The sequence below is a fragment of the Garra rufa genome, chromosome 21 (assembly GCF_049309525.1).
Source record: "Garra rufa chromosome 21, GarRuf1.0, whole genome shotgun sequence".
Lineage (NCBI taxonomy): Eukaryota > Metazoa > Chordata > Actinopteri > Cypriniformes > Cyprinidae > Garra > Garra rufa.
In genome coordinates, this window is record NC_133381.1 from 39569522 (window position 1) to 39590532 (window position 21011).

At 35.5% G+C, this 21011-nt stretch overlaps 1 protein-coding gene across 1 annotated transcript in view; it reads right to left on the reverse strand.

Moving 5' to 3' along the window:
- Positions 1-20173, reverse strand: part of ralgapa2 (Ral GTPase activating protein catalytic subunit alpha 2) — a 159208-nt gene extending 139035 nt beyond the window's left edge. Inside the window, exon 1 of the mRNA XM_073826619.1 lies at positions 19975-20173. Within this exon, the coding sequence (XP_073682720.1) occupies positions 19975-20080 (106 nt within the window). The 5' untranslated portion in view covers positions 20081-20173. The remainder of the gene's footprint in view (positions 1-19974) is intronic.
- Between the last annotated feature and the right edge of the window lie 838 nt (positions 20174-21011).

The following is a 21011-nucleotide window of genomic DNA, read 5'->3' on the forward strand; positions in this document are numbered from 1 at the left end:
GCGGATCTAATACAGAGAAAATCCGACCGATTTTGTCAGAGATTGCGGAGAGTTGCATCCAGATGTCAGTTAACGTTATTCTTTTCTGCGTGGATTTGGCTTAAAATCATGAGTGATAAACGTATATAAGTGTGCAGCGATGTGCAGATCAGCTGAATCAATCTGCTGTTAAAAATGAACCAACCGTTTCATCATGCAAAACTAAGAATTACAATAGGCTGAGTGTAATATGACGATCGGGTGCGGTTATCTAAATCAGAGAAAAATATAGGTGCGGGTGGATAATTTATTTGAAGCTGCGGATTGAGCCCGTTCGCGCATCTCTGCGTGGTTGTCATCACGTGACAGCGTGGAGGAGAAAGAGAGAGATGGGGAGTCGCGCACCAAGTGACCGGGCGCGCGTTTCCCAAAAGCATCGTTAGTCAACTATGGTCGCAAGCTCCGTCGTTTACCAACATAGTTCAACGCATCGGTGTTTCCCGACAACAGGTCAATAAAACATTCACAAACAGCGTCACAATCTATATCTTCAATTTAAACTAAATATAAATGCATTTTAATCTATGTATTTTCGTGCGTCCTTTATAAGCACCGTTTATGAGTAGTGCGTGTGCACAAATGCCTGAGGGAACCCCGGTGTATGACGTAAGAGGGAACCCGTGATGAATCAAACATCAAATAAAGCGTAATGACAGGGGGGAAAGAAAATGAGTCATTAGGTGCCATGTTCAATATAGCTGCATTTTTGAGATCCCTAATCAGTTAAATAGCCGACGTTATCACTCGGTTACGTCATTAACAACGGCCCTACATTGTTGAACTAATGTGGTTCAAACGATGGAGATGCGACTATGTTTGGGAAACACTCATGAGCTAGTTCGTTTCCACAACAATGCATCGTACTATGGAGGTTAACCAGCGAGTTATGTCGTTCTACGGGAAACGCACCCCAGGATGTTTGTTAATTTTATTCTGTTTGACTGTTGTGTTTGCACTTTTTTTTATAAACTGCTATTTGTTGTTAATTAAAGTTGTTAACATTGTTGTAGTGTTTGGTATTCAGTTTCTGAATGGTTTAGGCACAAGCCGACAGTTTGGTGACGCTGTCTGAGCCTTACGTCATAATTTTTTTTATTATTCACGGTAATACCGGATACCGGGGTAAAATAGGGAGGAGGTTTGACGGTATCAAAATCTGGATACCGCCCAAGCCTAACCTGTACTAATACCATTTAACCCCAGCCACACAGGAACTGTAATGACTGTAAAGATACACACTAGTCTAAACCACATGTAGGCCTAAATATCTAAATATAGTTGCAAATTAAGGTAGTAAGTAAGGTAAGGTAAAAACACAAAAAATAACTTATCAATAAACACTTGTACTCAGAGAGTGTTATCAAAGTTTGTAATTAGAGGGATTCCTCATGTTTTTTCATTCAAGGTTAGCTTGTGTCGACTTAGTTTGCATGCGTTTTGTGGCGCTGTACCATTTAAGCCCATCTTTGAAAAAAGTTAATTTATGAATATAATTTGCTCTGCAAAACAATTTATGATGTATTTATTTGTAAATGAATCACAAAACATTTAGGCCTGGTTTCACAGACAGGGTTTAGACTAAGCCAGGATTAAGTCATAGTTCAATTAAGACATTTAAGTATTTTTTTTATAAATGTGAGTTAGAATAAAACATTATTGGTGTGCATTCTGAGACAAAACAAAGGCACTGATATATTTTAGGATCAGTCAGTGCAAGTTTCTTTCAGTTGAAACAGCTCAGACTTGCAGTTTAGTCTGGGACTAGGCTTAAGCTTTGTCTGTGAAACCGGGGGTTAGTGTTTGCAGTTCAGATGCTTATTTTTTCAGCAATCCATCTTTCTGTTAGGCTAATGGTTTTATCTTGAGATTAGCTTTGTGCTCAAGCCAATAAAACTCATCTTTTCAAGTACTTTTCAAATAAATGGCTGAAAATGGCAGAAATGTGTTGATTTCAGAAGGGTCCCAAAACACCAAAGTTTTTGGGTGTCTTGAGGTACCCTGAGACAGTATGCACATTAGTGGGGCTAACTCAACATTGCCAAATGTGATTGGTAGGCAATAAAAAAAAGTCAGCGAATTAACAAATCACTGGATTGGTTAAAATAATGACTAGCATAAAATATGATTTTCCCTTTTTTAAATTTGACTTCAAAGTTGAAAGGGTACATGGGCTTAATGGATACACTTACCCTAATGTTTTTTTTTTATTAACGATCTGGAACAAATTCAACAACAACAAAAAAATCCACTAATTTGTGAAATTGCTAATAAATTTCACAAACAATTGCAAAGACATGACAAGTAACAAACAGGTCTAAATGTCAATTTTTTAAGATAAAAGACTGAAATTGTAATTTCTCGTATAAAATGTAGTTAACTAATGAACCTTATTGTAAAGTGTTACTGTAAAACTAAATACAATTTTCAAATTTGACTTGTTCCAATTAATGACCACTAAAATTCTAGTAATTTGAATGAATATATCTGATATGTGTAAATATATATGTGTGCATGTACTTCTTGTGTGCAAACTGAACAGGCAATCATATCAAACGTGTATTACTGTGGTGCGCTCATGGAAGAGTTGACACAGACAGAGTCCAGGGCAGAAGAGCAGCAATAACAGCACAGGCGTGTCTCTTATCAGAGCCTCTCACATGCTCTGCTTTTCAACCCTCATTGTGTCGGGCCTCTTCCTGCTGCCCAAGAAAACACACTGACTCACTGACAAAACCTGAGGTTTGCCTGAGCATTTCTGAGAGAGAGAGACAGAGATCAGTATCCAATGACAATTGGATGTCAAAGAGCTATGTCAACACCAGTTTATTTGAGATGTGAACACCACTGTACCAAAGGTCATTTCATGTTTCTTCATTCAGTAACAGCTGGACTACTATAATCCTATTTTTGACAGCACTGTTAATATGAAATTGCCATGCAAACAGCATTCCCTGATTGCTTTAAAAGAACATTCTAGGTTTAAGATCAATCCACAGCATTTGTTGACATAATAACTACTGCAAAATTGAACATATTAATCAATATTACGCATGTGATTTTTTAAAGCAGCACGTGACGACGGTAAAAAATTTAAAATGCTTTAAAACCAGCAGACTTTGACCTGAGACACCATGACAGCCACAACTGCATGACTGATCTTATTAAAATCTGAATCCCTATATGACCTTGCACAATTATTAAAACACCACATGCTATGATTTAAAGTATACTCTGCATTCAGTGATACTATTAGGGTGAACGAGTAGTTCTCTTTTAGTGTGTAGGGCTCTAAGCAGGTACCAATTCACAGCAATATGAGATGGCAAATATATTGCAAAGCCAATGTTTGATGAAGCTGTAGGATGGCTAAACAGATGTGGGTATATGCATGAATTTTTCTTTTGAATAAACTCAAATGACTCAAACAGAACCAAATAAAAAATGATTTTTTTTAGTATGCATTTTCTTCCTAAATTGTGGCTATAAATGCAGCAAGCTTAAATAAGGTCACAGCATTAATGAGTGATCTGTCTGAATCATCATGGTAAACAAGTGCTGAAGGTTTGTAATTATCCCACTGATTTCCACAGGATTTGATTTGAAGCCTCAGTAACTGCCATGTCCATAACACACATACATGCACACACACAATTAGTATCTTTTGATCTCTTTGCCGAAATCATCAAAATATGACTGGGTGAAGGTTATTTTAGTACTCATGTTTGTGCTTTTTAATAACAACAAACAACCACTAAAGCCATATTTTCAAGTCAAGTTTCTGCAGATTTGATGTACATTTAAGATTTTTTGAAACCAGGTAAAGAATTTTTACTGAAAAAATTAAATGGAACGCAGTACGTCAAAATGCAAGATGGTTTCTAAATGCATTCAAAATACTTTGTGTTTAAAAACACAGCTTCCAATAGATCTCATTTACTTTCTAATTCATTAAGAAAATTGTTTAAGGCTTGAATAGATCTGCTTCAAACTACTCGAAGATGGAAATAACTTTTACTGTACTTTCTGATCATACTGCAAATAAGTGATGCTCTTCCTTAGTGTTTTTTGTCTTGTTTTCCAGAGCAAATATAATAGAGGAATACTGACCAAAATACTGAGGAAAGATAACTTTTTTGCAGTGCCTGCAACATTTAATGCCATGACTTTATGAATTTAAGACTTTCTGTTATGATTTAAGTCACTTCAGGCCTTAATTTGTGAAAAGCCAAATTAAGACTTAAGAAACTGGGTCTAACAATACACTTCTCTGTTCGTGTTTACAAACTAGGATGCATAAAAACAAATAAAATTGTGAATTATGGTTTTGTTTCGATTAATTGTGCAGCCCTGGCAAAGCCAAAAAATAGATGTGTGAAGAAAGTAAAGGAGGACCTAAGTGGAAACGGGTAGTAAGGCCTGTAGCACAGAGTCTGCATCTGTGTGTGTGTGTGTGTGTGTGTGTGTGTGTGTGTGTGTGTGTGTGTGTGTGTGTGTGTCAAACTGCTTCAGTAGGATGAATGTCAAAAACCCATCGGAGCCTGACATGTCCCTCTCATACCCATTTACATCATCCTGACCTGTCAAGCCCAACCACACAGAATCACGGATGAAGGAGAAGCGAGAGGGAAGATCCTGTCCACATGACATGAATGAAGACTGGAATACAAAATATTCAGAGAGTAAAGCGAACTCACCGTATTTCTTACCATCCTTCCTTCCTTTCTCACATTTTCTGTTGCAGCCTTATGCTATTTTTTTTTAATAGCAGTTTTTCTATTTGTGGTAACTGTGAATTAAAATAAAAAAGTACTAAATACTTAGTTGAAGCACTTATGGCAGTGATAACAGCCTGAAGTGACGTGACAAGCTTCATTTAAGCTTTAATTCATACAGTGTAGACTATGCAGCATTTTATTTTAAAATCAATTATGTTATTCAATTTTAGAGATTTTTTTCTCTAATGTGCCTTGCATGTGCAGCACAACCGTGCAATATTATGATGGACATGAGCAGATACAAAATCTCTAATACTTCCACTGACAGCTAATCTCTAAAGTTTACTGGCATTATTCCAGTGGTAACTCCATCGATTGCATCCAATATAGATGCATTGTATTTGGAGCACAATGTCTAAACAGATCACATTCACTTCCAAAATGACAGTGCGAACAGTCCAAAAGATTGGATTTGAAGCAGATTTGTGTGCAGTGTGAACAAAGCCTTAGTTAGCTGTCTAACTTGATGGTTGACACAGGGTCTGATTGTTTGTCAGGGTCACTTTCCAGACTATGCCAAAAAAAAATGAAAACCTGACCCTTCATATCAGGCCTCAGGATTACATCCACGTCAGCAGAAAATGACAATAATTCTGTAAATCATCTTTCCCTGATGTGTTTTAAGGTACAGTGCATTTGAGACCGTAATATACATCTCATTCACACAAATTTGTGCATGAAATCTGTGTACAAACGTTTTCAAAAACGAATAATTCACCAATAACTTTTAATCTAAAATGTGTTTCAAAATCACAAACACTGTTCTAATGTTACGATGCATCATGATGCTGATGTGAATGATTCTGCATCAATGCATAAAAACAAAAGAATCGATTTAAAAAAAAAATAATGAACTATTTTATTGCAAATTAAGTACTCTTATTATTGACTTTATTTTTTTTTAAAGTTGTCCTTCGTATGCAAAATGCTTGCATCTGTTATTTCGACTTGTGCAGGGTGCAGAAAGTGCAGGGTTTGTTTGATTTTAAAGAGAGTTATTAAGTGCAATAAGCTATGGAAAAGATCTCAATGTGTTATTTGTGTAAACAAAAACAGACCTGAGTTGCGTGCACAGAAAGACTCCTCTTTTGCACCGTATGCACCCCCGAAATCAGTTTTTATTAGCAGCATAATGCACTTGAACGGTCAGATACATACAGAATGAAATGAATGAGTCTCAAGCCCTATTTTACTAGTTACTAAAAGTCTTAGCCTAATTATTTTATTGCATCAAGACCAAGTTCAACAACATGCAGTTGTGAAAAATATATAAACACTACACTGAAAATAAACTTGATGAAAACCTAAAAATTGGCATACAGAACTATAATGAACTGACAGCTAAAGACGCAAATTGCACCAGCCAACAAGAATTCATTTCAAAAAATTTGAATGGCCAAGACCAGTTTGCTTCCTTAAGCAAATTATTTGTCTTTAAATGCTAAAGTCTTTCCATTTTAAATAAAGTATTACAGATCATGCCACCATGCCACAAGTCTGTAATAACAAACCAAACAGAATAAACCCTTCAATCTTCCAAAATAAATTCCTGTAGAACATGGTACTAACAATGCAAGACAAGTGATTGATACGCATGCTGGCAAAACTGAACAAACTGAAGAAAAAAAAAATACATTGGTTATATTCTGGAACACATCCTAAAATGATCAAACTAAATCTTAACAGAATCCTCCAAGAACCTATTTATATTCTTACTGTAAATTTGGGGGAAACAAATCCCAGGGTTAAAAAAGGTTAGATTAGAACAATGATAAGTGCAGTGTGAAAATCCCTATTATCCCTATAGTTAAAATCTAAAATCTAAAAATTCAAACAAGGTTAAAAAACAAAAAAAAAAAAAAAAAAATCACCCACTGTTCAAAAGCAACCAGCTTATTTACCACGCAGCTTGGTTATGATATAAGCTTAACTGCAGAGCTCTTGATTCGATTTCAGGCCCTTAACAGGGATATTGCTTTCTACACCCCTAAGGCCAAAAATTATTTAACAATTCCATTGTTTAACACCTCTTGCTTCTCACAAAAAAAATTGATTTATCTAATTTTACAAAACACAAACCTGATGACATGTTTTACACAAAGTGCTTAACTCTGCAGAATGAGTTATGAGTTGTTTCCTAATGGGCTGTATGTTTCAAGCCGGCTGTTTCCTGCAGGCATGACCATAGGCCCAGCAGCATCTGTTAAGTTACCACATGGGAACGGAAAGTGAGAAAAATAAAACCTACAGCAAGACCTGATGGGCATATACAAAATTCAGAGCAGGGCATTCAAGGAGAAAATAACATCTTTTCGAAGTGAGCAGATTCTCTGAGTAATCGAACACTGAAAACAAAGTAGTACTCTCAGGCTCAAAATCACAGACTGGGGTTAGACTGGGCAATTCTACACACCAAACCTTCTCATGTAAAAAATAAATAAGCCACCGATCTGAGTCATTGATTAAACTTGGGAGAGAACACACCCTTTGGACTGAAGTTACTAAATGCAAGCAAGCCAATATGGAGGCTCATGGGAAGCAAGGCAGCATGACGCACAAATCCAAAAACTATGACAATTCTATGAAATTCAGCAGCTACTGTCAACTGTTTAGTTACCAACATTCTTCAAAATATCTTCTTTTGTGTTTAATCAGAATCAGAATGCCAGGTATGTTTACACATACTAGGAATTTGTTTTAGTGACAGAAGCTCGACAGGGCTACAGAATGACAGTGACAAGACAATACATATTATAAAAAGAACAATATACAAGTATACAAGACGGACAATGTGCAAAAATAGCAAAGACATTTGAATGGAAGTATGTATGTGTGTTAAATAAATAACTGAAAAGGGTGGGTGAGTAAACAATGACAGAATTTTCATTTTTAGGGTCAACTGTCCCATTTAATCAGTAAATATTAATAGGATATTGAAATATGAAATACAAAACAAAAATATGGTTTCATTCAGTAGCGAAACACCGCTGTGTGCTGCTCAGAGACTGTGACTTTGTTTGGTCTATTTTCTGTTGGCAAAATAGAGCAGAAACAATAAATATTGACACAGTTTTCTGTCTGTAATGTAACTCAATACTCACTTCTTGTTTACTGCATTGTTGTATAAATTTGTCACATTTGTGCTGATTTTCAGGGGGAAAAACACTTTTGCTCGTATGATACATCATATGATATAAAACAATAACTCACACAGGGCCATTTTTCCCATATCTTGAATTTTGGATTAGAATTCAAGGATTAGCGTTCTAATAGGCTACACCATGAAGTAAAATGTGCACTAAAAACGTCAGTCGTTTATTGTACTATTCTATACAATATATATATATATATTTTCTATGTAAGATGCAGATACACTTGCCTATAAATTTTTTGAATATGCGAACCTCTTGATCTGTGCATCAATGGTTATACGCAGACATATTGTGACATATGGTCATATTACCCACCCTAAAGAAAAATATTTACAAATGCAGCAGTATTTCTCAGCTCGCCATTTAATTACAAATAAAAGCTGTTTGAGAAAAAAAAAAAAAAAAAGTATAATACACCAGAAGAAAATGACAACATTACAGCACACATGTGCTCTGGCTCTATGGGAGAGTCTTTCTGCAACAGACTATTAAGTAAACTGAGAGACAGAGGCAGAGGCAGCAGCTTTTGACCACACTGTGACAGGGGTTAATAACAAATCCATGCCTGTCAGCCGGAGCTAAACAGATATGAACGCAAAGGGCAATAAAGATATGGTGAACTCTTATATGGCTTTTACAGCACTTTAATACAGCGAGCAGCAGCCACGCTGAACGCTGATAGATTCTTGGAGCGGCATCAGCTTTCAGACACAAATAATCGATTCTTCATCCTCAGACCGCTTTCATCACAATGCCAGCTAGAAGCCATTCTTCAAACTCCTGCACGAGTTGCTGAAAGCATCTGAAAACATGTAAAGCTGTGATCGACGAGTGTGGCCTTCACCTGTCTGACAGCAAAGAGCCCTGCAACATCAATGAGCTCAATAACAAAAGCAGTTCTAAAAGCAATAACTGTTCAATATTACATGCCTGTTTGTTTGCTGTTCATGAGGTAAACAGCCTGGTAAATCAGGGGAATCTCCCTGCAGAAGAAAATGCTTCGTTTCAAGGTCCCGCTGACCTTGTAGTAAAGTCAAACAAAACAACAGTAGTGTCGGTCACGTGCTCCCGGGTTTGTAATCATCAGACCTATGGCACTTTAACTTCCCCTCCCAACACTCAGAGGCTCTTTACTGAAGTCACAGTGTCTGAATGAATAGATGAGCCCAGTTTACAGCTATTAACATTCCTCTCAGGTAATCCGATCACAAGTATTGAGCCATTTGTGAAAGGGATAGTTTGCTCAAGAAATGGAAATTCTGTCATTTACTCGCCCTCATGTCATTGCAAAGGTTTTAGGTTATCTCCAGGACACAAAGAAAAATATTTTTAATATTCTGTTATCATTTTTGTCCATTTGTTGGAAGTCCACACAAGCAATACATTCATGCAAGACATTGGGAAAGCAATCCATATGAAACTAATGATGCAATACAACACCATCGCTTTGTATGATGATGAACAGATTTAATCTAGGCTTTTGTTCATATTTTGTAGCAAATTTGCTGTGGTGTTCAATAAGATGACCAAGAGCAGGCAAAAGCAATTTGAGAGATAAATTGAAGCAATTGACTGAATCCATCAGTAAAGCGTGCTGTACAAATAAACAATATTACAACGCCTGTTTTGTTTAGTTTCAAAGTCATTACAGATAATAATTCACAACTCTATTTTAGAAAAAAAAAGTTAAGCAAAGGACCGAAAACTATTTTTATATGATCTATTAAGGCAAATATATTGCTGTATTATTATTATTATTAGATATATATTTTTTAATAAATTGTAGTGTTCATCTTCCTCACATTTTACAAGGCTGCAAAAGAGGAATCAATGGACACTATTTTCACTTTATGTCAACAATACTTTTCCAGAAAGGAAATGCCTGAGCAGATATGACTTATCACAATGCTTTATTAGCCACATTTATGAGGTCACTGTGTTTCAGACACAGTATTCAGGACACTATATTGTAAGCTGCTGTGTAAACGGGACATTTCGAGTTATCAATGCGGTTGACAATCACAAAAACTGACATTTAGTTTTTTTTCTTTAGTTGTAAAGAAATTGTTTTTTAAGGAAAACATGTCAGGAATTATCTTCATATAGTGGACATCTATGGTGCCCGCGAGTTTAAATGCAGCTTCAAAGGGCTTTAAACGATCCTAACTGAGGAATAAAGGTTTTATCTAGCAAAGCAATTGGTCATTTTATAAAATAAAATTAACATTTTTATAATTTGTATCCTCAAATCCTTGTCTTGTCTAGCTATGCGTGCACTCTGTGCATTCCGGTTTAATATAGTAAGGGTATGTCAAAAAATAAAAAAAATAATTTTCATCCTACATTGCTGCAGAAGTACCTACAGACACAGTTTTTATAAAGTAAACGTGCAAAAAAGGTCAAAAGTCATTTACAAAAAAGGTAAAACAGCAATGTAGGATGATTCCAAAACTGCATTTTGGAAGTTCAAATTCGCGGGCACCATATAAGTCCACTATATGGGAAATTCTTAAAACATTTTCCACAAAAAAACATAATTTCTTTACGAATGAAGAAAGTAAGGCTGATGATACATTGGGCAACTTTTAGAGCAATGTTGCCAGGCAACTATGGCCAATGTTCCCATCAATGGGCAAACAGGTAAGATGCAGGACCCATGACCAATCTAAATTATCCAGATAGAAATTTGTTACCCATTCTCAATGGAAAAGTGCCCAAGCAACATTAATCAAAAAAAGTTGCCCAGCAAAATTGTTCAAAACTTTGCCCTGTGTATCATCAGCCTAAGACATAAACATCTTGGATGACAACAAGGTGAGTAGTAACATTCATAAATGTTAGCATTGTAATTTTACTGTTGTTCTGTAAAATAAAAAAATATATATATAAAAAAGTAAAACAAAAACAATGACACAATCAATCATTACAACAGCTCTACTATTACATTTATTATAACATTTTCCTTTCCTTTTATTATAACGCATGCCTGATTCCAGATATTCATTTCGGTGCATCCCTGTATTTTTTATTTAATTTATTTTAACAACATAATAAAAAGTGGCATATCTTTTACATGCAGGACTTCAGATAATTTGACATATTTTTGCCCCTCCCGTTTAAAATCAAGTTAAGACAAACAACATGCATACCAGTTTACAGTAATACCAATTGTTCACACATGCAGCTTTCTGCAGCATGCAACACTCTTCACAAAGCAGAGTATGTGCACAAGTATGGGAGTCCAAGAGTCAGAAAGCAGCCATCTGTCAGACAATAAACAGTTTTTTTGATATTTCTGCTTTGAGTGTTAGATCCACCCAGAAGCAAAAAGGAAAATAACACCAAGGAAAAGAAGCATTTCAAAAAGTCAAGCATTTCTGTTTCACCAAAGAAACTGCTTTCAATCACTTTTGAGAACCACTGAAAGCCTATGTTCCTAAAAGAGGGAATCTTAATGCTAGCTGACATTTAATCTTTCTTGCATTAAAGCCACGCAGATGAAAACAGTCCCTATTATACCGATAAAAAAGGCACCTGAGCACTGGGTGGACAGAAATAATGAACAGGAGTGGCACCACAGCCTGCTGAACAGGAACAGGAGGGGTGCTCTATACCACTCCCTCTATTCCTCCAGCATTAGTTCCCTAAATTCAACCTATTGTGAGCACAGTTGTCATCAGACTGGGAACAGCAGAAGCATGCCACTCCTGATATTTTCTGAAGTCACCAAACCTGTACAGCGTCCCTTTTCACAATAGAACTGGCAACGCACTGTAAGATTTGATTGAGGTTTGTCAACCTCAAAATCAAGTACTTCATGTTCCAAATACAACAGCAGCAGATTTGATGTGAGGTATATTAACAGACAGGGTGTTACACTTTCAGAGTATTCACAGCCACATTATAACAAAACGCCACATGAAAAAAATCAGTTACCAATGACTTCTCACTATAGGGCAGATGTTAACGCTTCAGTATAGGGAGCAATTCTCACTATTAAGTAGTTGCTTATTAGCATGCATATTACTTTAAATATCAATGAATGCTATCAGTTGATCTTATTAAAACATTGGTGATTGGCCAATGCACTATACATTTCCAAGATTTAATTTACTTTTTCTACTGTTCAAAGAGCGGTATAGTGTTTTGTAAGTGAGATGTTTTTGCTGTAATATTGTGGTTCTATCATAAGTTTCAGATTTGCCTGTCCCTCAACAACACACAGCAACAAACCTAACTGTAGTTAGTTACTTTACATGTCAGTCAGAGGTTCTCCTCCCATCTGGACTTCATGCCAATAGTCTAAGCCTGGATTTTCAAGACTTTAAGAGTAAAAAAAAAAAACAATTCTTTAAAAGCATAACTGTCAGTATTTCAGTAAAGTGTTACAGTAAAAGACACAATTATATTTAGCAAATAATAATCAAATCATGCTTGGTAGGACATTTGAGGCCTTGAGACTGATGGATGGATTTGGATGCAGGTCTGTCCTTAACCAAATCCAAGGTTTGCAGGGACTTCGAATAGGACGAAGGCCAGACGATGATTTGCATGATTCAAACTTACATGTAAATGCAGAACTCATGGAAATAGATTAAAATCAGCTTCCTGGTAACCTTGTACAGGGAAACAAGTGCTCAGCTAATCTTGTACAGCTAAATCCATCACATTTTCCATGCACATTTTAAACAAAATTATTACGATATGCTGATTGAATCACAATTAACCACATTTATTAATATTTAATAAAAAAACAAGACAAAAGATGAAGACAATGTATGGCTTTTAATTATTGTGCAGTAGGGCTGTTGCAATGACCTACATATACTGCAGTACAGCACCAGTCACACATACCATCTGGAGAATAGTACAGGTGTTGTTATTTACAGTTTACACACAGATTGTATGTGAATATTAAAATGCCATACAGAAATAATAATGCAATTCTGAGCATGTCTTATGTCAGGCACATACTGCAGGATTTCTAGCCCCAATTTTTACGTGCCAACATTTTTTCAGGAAATCGACAACTTATTACCTACTAATGGGAGAATGCAATGCACAATATGGCGGAACAGTACTGCCCCCTAAATAAAAGAGCCAATCGCTAATTGGTAAGGTCACTGCATCACTGCAGCTGTTGTTAAAAGCTCTGATCACTATAGAAATAATCAGCATTCTGAGATGCACGCTTAGGACTGCACATGTGCATTGCCTGGTCTAGTTAAAAAAGCTTTTTGAGATTTAAGGTAAGCTGTGGAGAATTTGAAGTTGTCCCACTCAAAGAAACAGAAACTGTACTTGCATGACTGAAAAAGCTGTCTGAAAGGCATTTAAAAAATGGTCACTGAGTGAAAGACTTGCCTTAAAGGGACTTTTTGGATTTGCTTTTAGTTGTCTCAGAACAGTTCACTGGAATTTGTTTGTGCTCCAACAAACCCAAACCCATTTAAAGCCCATAGATCTCAGATCATCATTATTAAGTGCACTAAAAAGCAGTTTGCATTACTATCTGAACTATTTTCTGTTGTTGGTGTGAGTAGTTTTTTGACATTTTCTCATTATTTCATCCAGACCATTATAAAATGTGGTCTGGATTTAGCCTCAGTGCAATATTTAATATTATTAATTAGCAGGCCAGGCACCTTTGTTTTGAGGCTGGTTTGATACTACCATGCAACACTTAAATATACACTCACACACATGCATGAAAACATTTTGTTACAGCTTATGTTGCGAGTGAACCTACTTCTTTCTTAACAGTTTTGTATTCTTACTGAGGTTGAGTTACATTTAAATGTAAATGACCCTGTGGAAAAACAGCATAAAGTATGCATAATATTCACCCATGCACTACAACCAAAACGATTTTTCCCCCTCCACTGCTGATTAGAGCCTTTGGAGTGGGTCATCCTGTGACCTGGACTGTGGTGTTGACTGTTGTCCTGTCACTGTGATAGTGGTCATGGGGGTTGGTGGAGAGAGTAAAGACAGACTGTGTGTGATCAGGTGCTGCTGCAATTATCAAGCTCAACCATGCTCAACCACGCATGACCACTGAATGCACACACAGCAGCTCTATGCCTCTAACCTGCACTCACAACATGGCTACTGCTGAAAATATAACTTCACGGTAACATAGCCTGAACTATTGGAACTATTTAACTGCTTTAACTGTGAAAATAATATAATTAAATAAAGTAGTTAATTATTAATGATAATAAAATAAAGTAAATAACACATTAAAATGTTGCCCGTTAGTTTGCATACAGTAATAAAGACAAATTTGGCGTAACAATACCAATTCACAAGGTGTATGGAAACAAACAGTATAAAAGCAAAGAAAAATCCAGCAACACCTGCGCTTAATATTTGTCAAAAAATACAGACGTGTACTGATAAGTTTGCAAACACTACAAGACTAAATGCATAAATCTATTTTGACATACTATCGCATCAATAAATGCAATATCAGATTTAATCCTGCATTTAAATATTTTAAAACCTAGTGTAACTTTTGTATTCTAATAAATGAATAAAATGAATTAAATTTGTTGCAAATGTCACCTTGTATCCCTTTACTAAGGTAAATACATGATTTGACCAATTATTTGATACATTTTCATTTTTTTTTTCATTATTGTTTTTTTATATAATTTTTCAACCTATGAGCAAAAAAAGGAAAACGTCAAGCCCTGCACTCCCAAAACTCTGAAGTGAGTATAGCAGCATGAAAAATATAACTGTTGTATACTTTTTTCAAACTGTGCATATAGTAATGGGCGATATAAACGATATGCGATATAAACGATACAAAATTGGCCTACGATAGAGATTCTAATTCTATTGCACTATCGCGATAATGCATGTTTGATGACGCAATCTACCCGCGAAATTTACAGTAACGAGCTGCAGCCGGCTGCAACGCATCATCTTGAATAAACATGGCTGAAAGCGTCAGCGAAACAGAGGAGCTCGTGAAAAAGACTGGTGCAACCAGTACCGCCGCTCCCTATACGCAGACTAGGCTTGTAAGCACACGTGATGACGCGCAGCATCTGCGCCGCAACGCGCTCTCACCTCTGTTTACGGCTGCCTATTTGGCCAAAAATGATGATAATAATTGATGAACAATATGCCTGGTCCTGGAAATAGACATCAACACTTCGGCGCCGAGAAACGAAAGAAAAAAAAGCCCAAAATGAAGCCTGTGCGTCACTTTCAGGTACCTTCATAATCCTGTGAAACTTTATATTATTCTGTCGACATTAATAATGTGTTTTAATGTCGGTAATAATTTCACGACTAACGCATCTTTCTTAATATGAATACAGGCAGATCTAAGTAAACAAAATGACTTTAAATGCATTATATTAAAACAATTATGGCAATTATGATTATTGATTAATAATGACCATATAGTGTGTCATTAAATAACAGTGTTAAAATACATAATCTAATACAAAATTAACAGTTTACATTACAATTTTAATAGAAATGCCTGAAAAGGGCACCAAAGGCCTGGTAAATGCAGTTGTTACACTTACATGATGATCGAATTCCTTGTTTAATATTGACCAAACATTTAATTAAAATATCCACATAATCTTTCCTATCATTTCCTCAACTAAAATATGTGGACATCATAACCCTTGTCTGCTTTATTGTCAAATAGCAAAGGCTTTATCATATGAAGAGCTCATTTACGACTTTGCCTCAAGAAAAAGCAGATGTGCCTTTGTAAGTTTTGAACTTTGGAAAGCTCCAGCAGATGAGAGTGTTGATTTTATTTCAGTTTATTATGGTTTATTTTATTAAGATTTCACATTTTTAATTGTTTTATTTAAAGTGTAATTTTAGTTTGTATTTTTTGCTCTAGAGCTACAATTGTAATTTATAAATGATACAATTTATTTATGCATTTACTATTTACTTTTATTTGAATAAAGTTCTATTTTGGCCCCTATAGTAGGTGTTTTTTTATTATTATTTTATTTTTACTTCTGTAATATTTGGGAGAGGGGGCACAAAAGTAAGCAGCGGCTCTGGGTGCAACATCTGTTATTTGGACGTGGTTTGGCTTTAAGCCGTCCGACGAGCAGCAGCAAAATATACTCTGTAGAGTGTGTGGGGCAAAAGTTCCAGTTAAGAGAGGTAACACGACTAATCTGTTCTACCACTACATTTAGTTTATTTATCTGCAACATTGTTTTGTTTAATTACAGTTTTGCTTTATTTCTTTAAAAAAAAAAAATTGCAGTTTGGCTTTCCTAAGGGTCTATGTAACCTGTTCTGAAATGGTTCTATTATAATTTATATATCGCAATATATATCGTTATCGCAAGAGGCTGCAATGTATATCGCAATATGGATTTTAGGCCATATCGCCCATCCCTATGTGCATAGGTAAAATATAAAACACGAGTAAGGGTGCTTTCGCACTTCAAGTGTTCAATAGCTTGATCTGAACTAATCACAGCTGTATTGTGTGTACACTGTATTCTAAATATGTATAGTTTGAACCAAGACTATATGTATATATGTACACATTTATGTTTGATTAATAGATTATGTAAGTTTGTTTTAAATGTATCATTTTGAACAGACTGTTTTTTGAATGTCAGTTTTTTTTATACTAATCAAAATGTCCATTGAAACGTTAATGAAATTAGTCACTGTGCACATCTCCACTGTTTACCCATTTCTAGGTAATGACTATGTGGCAAAATACATAATGTTCCTCATCTCACTTTTATACATTGTTTTTTCAAACATTTGGTTTTATTTGCAAATTGATCAGCCCACATCAAACAAAACCTCTGGTGATTTAAGTGGATTCTAATTAGCTTAAACACCACCTGATTGGCAATTGTGTTTACAAGTAACAGACATGCTTGTCATTGGCTACAATACTGAGCACTTTGACCTTCTTCATAGAGCATGTGGTCCATTTGAAAGCAAACGCCTATCAACCAAATTGACCCAAAATTGGTACCAGAACACTGATACCTCTGACAACACTAACAGTGACATTCAAAAGGGAAAAAAATCCTTTAAAATGCAATTTAAAAGAGCCTCTGCTAAGTTAGAAATTATCTCTTTGTACTGTATTTATGTTGGATTCACATATTGTGAAAATATAAACCATTTTCAAGAATGGTTTAATATTCAGTGCATGAGTAAAATTCAGGAGGAGTGAAAAGGTGAGACAACTGCAGATCCTTCAGCGGGAACTTAATGTGAAAAACAAGTGTCAATTACACAATTTCATGATTTGTATGCGATTTTTCATGTAATGAATTAAATGTGCATTTAGGCACACAATTGTCTGTTGCTGTTTACATTTGTGTAATAACGCTAAAATTCACATTGAGTAGTAACGTTGTCCTTACTCCTTAAATACAGTATATGTAAGTGCAAACATCTTAATTATTATTTTTAGAAAAATTAAAAAAAAAAAATCTAAACACTTGATAATTGAGACAGTTTAGGTTTTTTAAGGATTAAATAAAACGAGTGAATGGATTTTTTTCATTGTAGCATGGTTGCATCCCCACTGCTAAAATACATTTATATGCATATCCTCTTTAAACATTTTACACTCTGAACTAATCTTGTCTTGTCATAAAAGGCAAATGATTGACAGTCTTACTGACATTAACAGTCATGTTTAAGACCTTAACTCACTTGCATATATGTGTAATAGATATATCCTTAATAATAAAAGATTGCACCAAACTACTTAATAAAAGATTAAGATTAAGATTAAGAACCAGCTAATTAATCTCTTAGGTAGCACTTGGTAACTACAGAGAGCTGGGTTGGAGCAGGGCTGGAACTACAGTCTGCAAGTAGGTAGATCTCTAGGAACAGGGTTGTAGTCAAACAGTTTCGATATTAACCATTTCCAAACATTAGGCAGTTTACAGAGGCCATGCACTTTTTTATTACCAATTTTGACACTTGATAATTTTTTACTTTTGGGTGCAAAAATGACTAATTTTACTTTTAACTTTAGCTAATATTTAAACCATTTCACGTTGCATAAAACAACATTTTTTTGCAAACACTGCTTTTATAGGAACCAGCAATTAGGCCAACGGCATTAAAATGCCAGCTCCTTTAGTGGGCAAAACGACACTGCTTAGACAGATTTGTCAGCATGTGATTCATTAACTATGCCTGAAAATAACCATTATCCAACACACAATGTCGAATCATAATTAAAATCAATAAAAAATAAATAAAAAATAGCACAGAGGATAAAACAAAAAAGTGAGAAAAATAAAATTAAATCAGGCTACTAATGGCCTTTCTCTGCAGCTCCATCACTCATTCTCATTTCCTGTCCACACAGGAAGCAGAATGTGAGAGGAAATTCTTCCTTTTATAAAAACACTGGACAATGTCACACTGCAGCCGGGTGAGAGTATACAGAGATCCTAATAACAGCTGACGGCAGACCAGACCAGTTTTATCTAGCTCCTAACACATGACTACAAAAGCACACAGGAAGTCTCAGACAGCATCCTCTGGCCTCTGACCTCCGCTCACCTGTCCTGACTCTGAACCAGAAATGAGTCAGCAGGAAAAGCATGGACAAACTATTTATATGAAGACTGAACCCTGTGAGACTGCTTTAAATTTCACTTTCATATATTTCAGAGTGAAAAACTGAAACAGCCTGCAAAAAAAATAAATAAAAATTCAGAAGTGAAATTTAAAAGGTAAAACAAAAAAACTTTCACATGCATCTAAAAACACAGGGAGCTGCCAACCAAACTAGCATTTTTGGAGATAAAATGCAGGCTCTGAGTCAGTCATCACAGGTGAGCGAACACTGACAGTGCACAAAAATACCACCTGGAAGTTTTGAAACTGAGCAACAGTTCACAGCAGTTCATTGCATTCGCACTGAACACAGGTGATTTTCAGACACTGAGCTCATCAAAGTATGTGAAGTGTTATTACACCTGTTTCTCTTATCACATAAACTCAGTACACTTGCTCATAGACACTGACACACATTACATTGTCATAAATGCCACAACTAAGCACAGATTAATTCACTTATTTAAAAAAATGTGTTTGATACAAAGCTCACATGCAATGAGAGAAAACCATTACTACTGGAAAATGTGTTTAAATTAATATAATTTACAAATTACCACACGTTTCAGTAACAATTGTTGCATATTCACACACATATTAATGTCATGTCTGTTGTTTGTATATCTTGTATACATTTACAAATTAGGATTGTTGTTCATGAATTCTGTATATTCACAAACATGAAAATGTGTTATGTCCATTGTTTATATATTTTGTATACATACTCACAGACATGGCATGTCTGTTGTTTTTGAATACTGTGTATATATTAAGTGTATCATATCTATCGTTTATATACTTTGTATCTATATATTTCCAAACACATCAGTACGTAACACTGTTCATAACTATATAGATAGATAAGTGTGTCATGTCTGATATGTGCGAATATAAACCAAATAAATAAACAATAGGCATGACACACCTCATATGTCTGAGTTAACACCGAAAATATAAACAACAGACATATACTTTGTTAATATATTTGGTATATATCCACACATAACAGACTGTCAGATCTGTAGCTTGTATATTCGAAATATATTCACAGACATATATGTGTATTAGGGCTATTGTTTATATATTTGATATATACATTCACACAGATCAGTGTGTCATGTCTGCTGTTATATTTTGTATATATATTGACACATAACAAGCTGTCAGGTCTGTTGTTGATGTAGCACGATAAGCTAGCTAGCGCTAATCATTCAATCCATACATTATCGATCACAAATGGTGTAACAAGCACATTACAGCCCTTGTTTCACATTCAAACGGCCTTCTGAACATCTCAGTACCGTTTAAACTCAAGAAACAGTTGATTTAATAAGGATAAACTCGTGCTGAAGGGAATATGTCTGTGAATGTTTCAGTCCTGTCAGAGTCTCACTCACCTAACAGCGCGCGCAGATGCTTCAGACGCGCGAAAACATCCTTCTTTGGGTCCAGAACTTTCTGTGTAGATTTCTTGACGTCTCCATAACCCCTTCGAGTGAACATTCCGCTGTAAAAGGCGATTCTGTAGCCGCTTTTACCTTCCTTTCACCATTCAGACCTGTGTGTCTCTTGTGTGTATGTGTGAAGAACAGCAGCTGCCTGACTGACTGACCGACCGACGGCAGGGCGCCAGATCCTCTGAAAAAAATCCCCCTGTGAGGACAAACGTGCCAGATTTAGACCGTTTTCACACATGACTGCTGGCATATTTACACTCGCCTAATTAAGCTGATATTGACTAACCTACAAAAGTCACACATAAAAGGTAAAAAATAACAAGCACGAGAAAAAATTAAGTGAACACATTTTTATCTAGCCATTTTCAGGTTTTATCCAGTCACGGGTGGCCATGTCTTGACAATAAAATAGGTCGTATAATAATAAAAAGCAGAACGTATTCAATAGTTAATGATTTACATAATGCATTCCAAAACATCCCTAGGCTAAAGAGTGCACTGAGGTGCACTGACATTGTACTTTATTACAAAAACACACATAGGGTGTTTTGGAAAATATGGCAACATGTACCGCCGTTGTGGGTGTGTAAATACGGAAGCACACCAACAGATAAGCAACACCACTTTTTATTATCATTAGTATTAGCATTATTATCAGTATTAACATTGTTATAGAAAAAAAAAATCAAACTGAATTTAAAAATAAAATAAAACAAACCATTTAAACATTGCTATATTTGTCTAATTTCATAAAATTATTTTTTAGCAAGAAAATGTATAGATCCCAATATTACGTGCTGTGCTTTTATTAATATACACTTGAATTTCTTTCAGGATACAAGCAAGATATGACTGCATCTCGTACGTCATGACGTAACCCAATGCTTTAGATGTATCAGGTGTACCTGCAGTGATAGATTATACTAGCGCGCCACCTGGTGTTTGATTTTGATATTGCCTGGCTCTAATACTGCGCA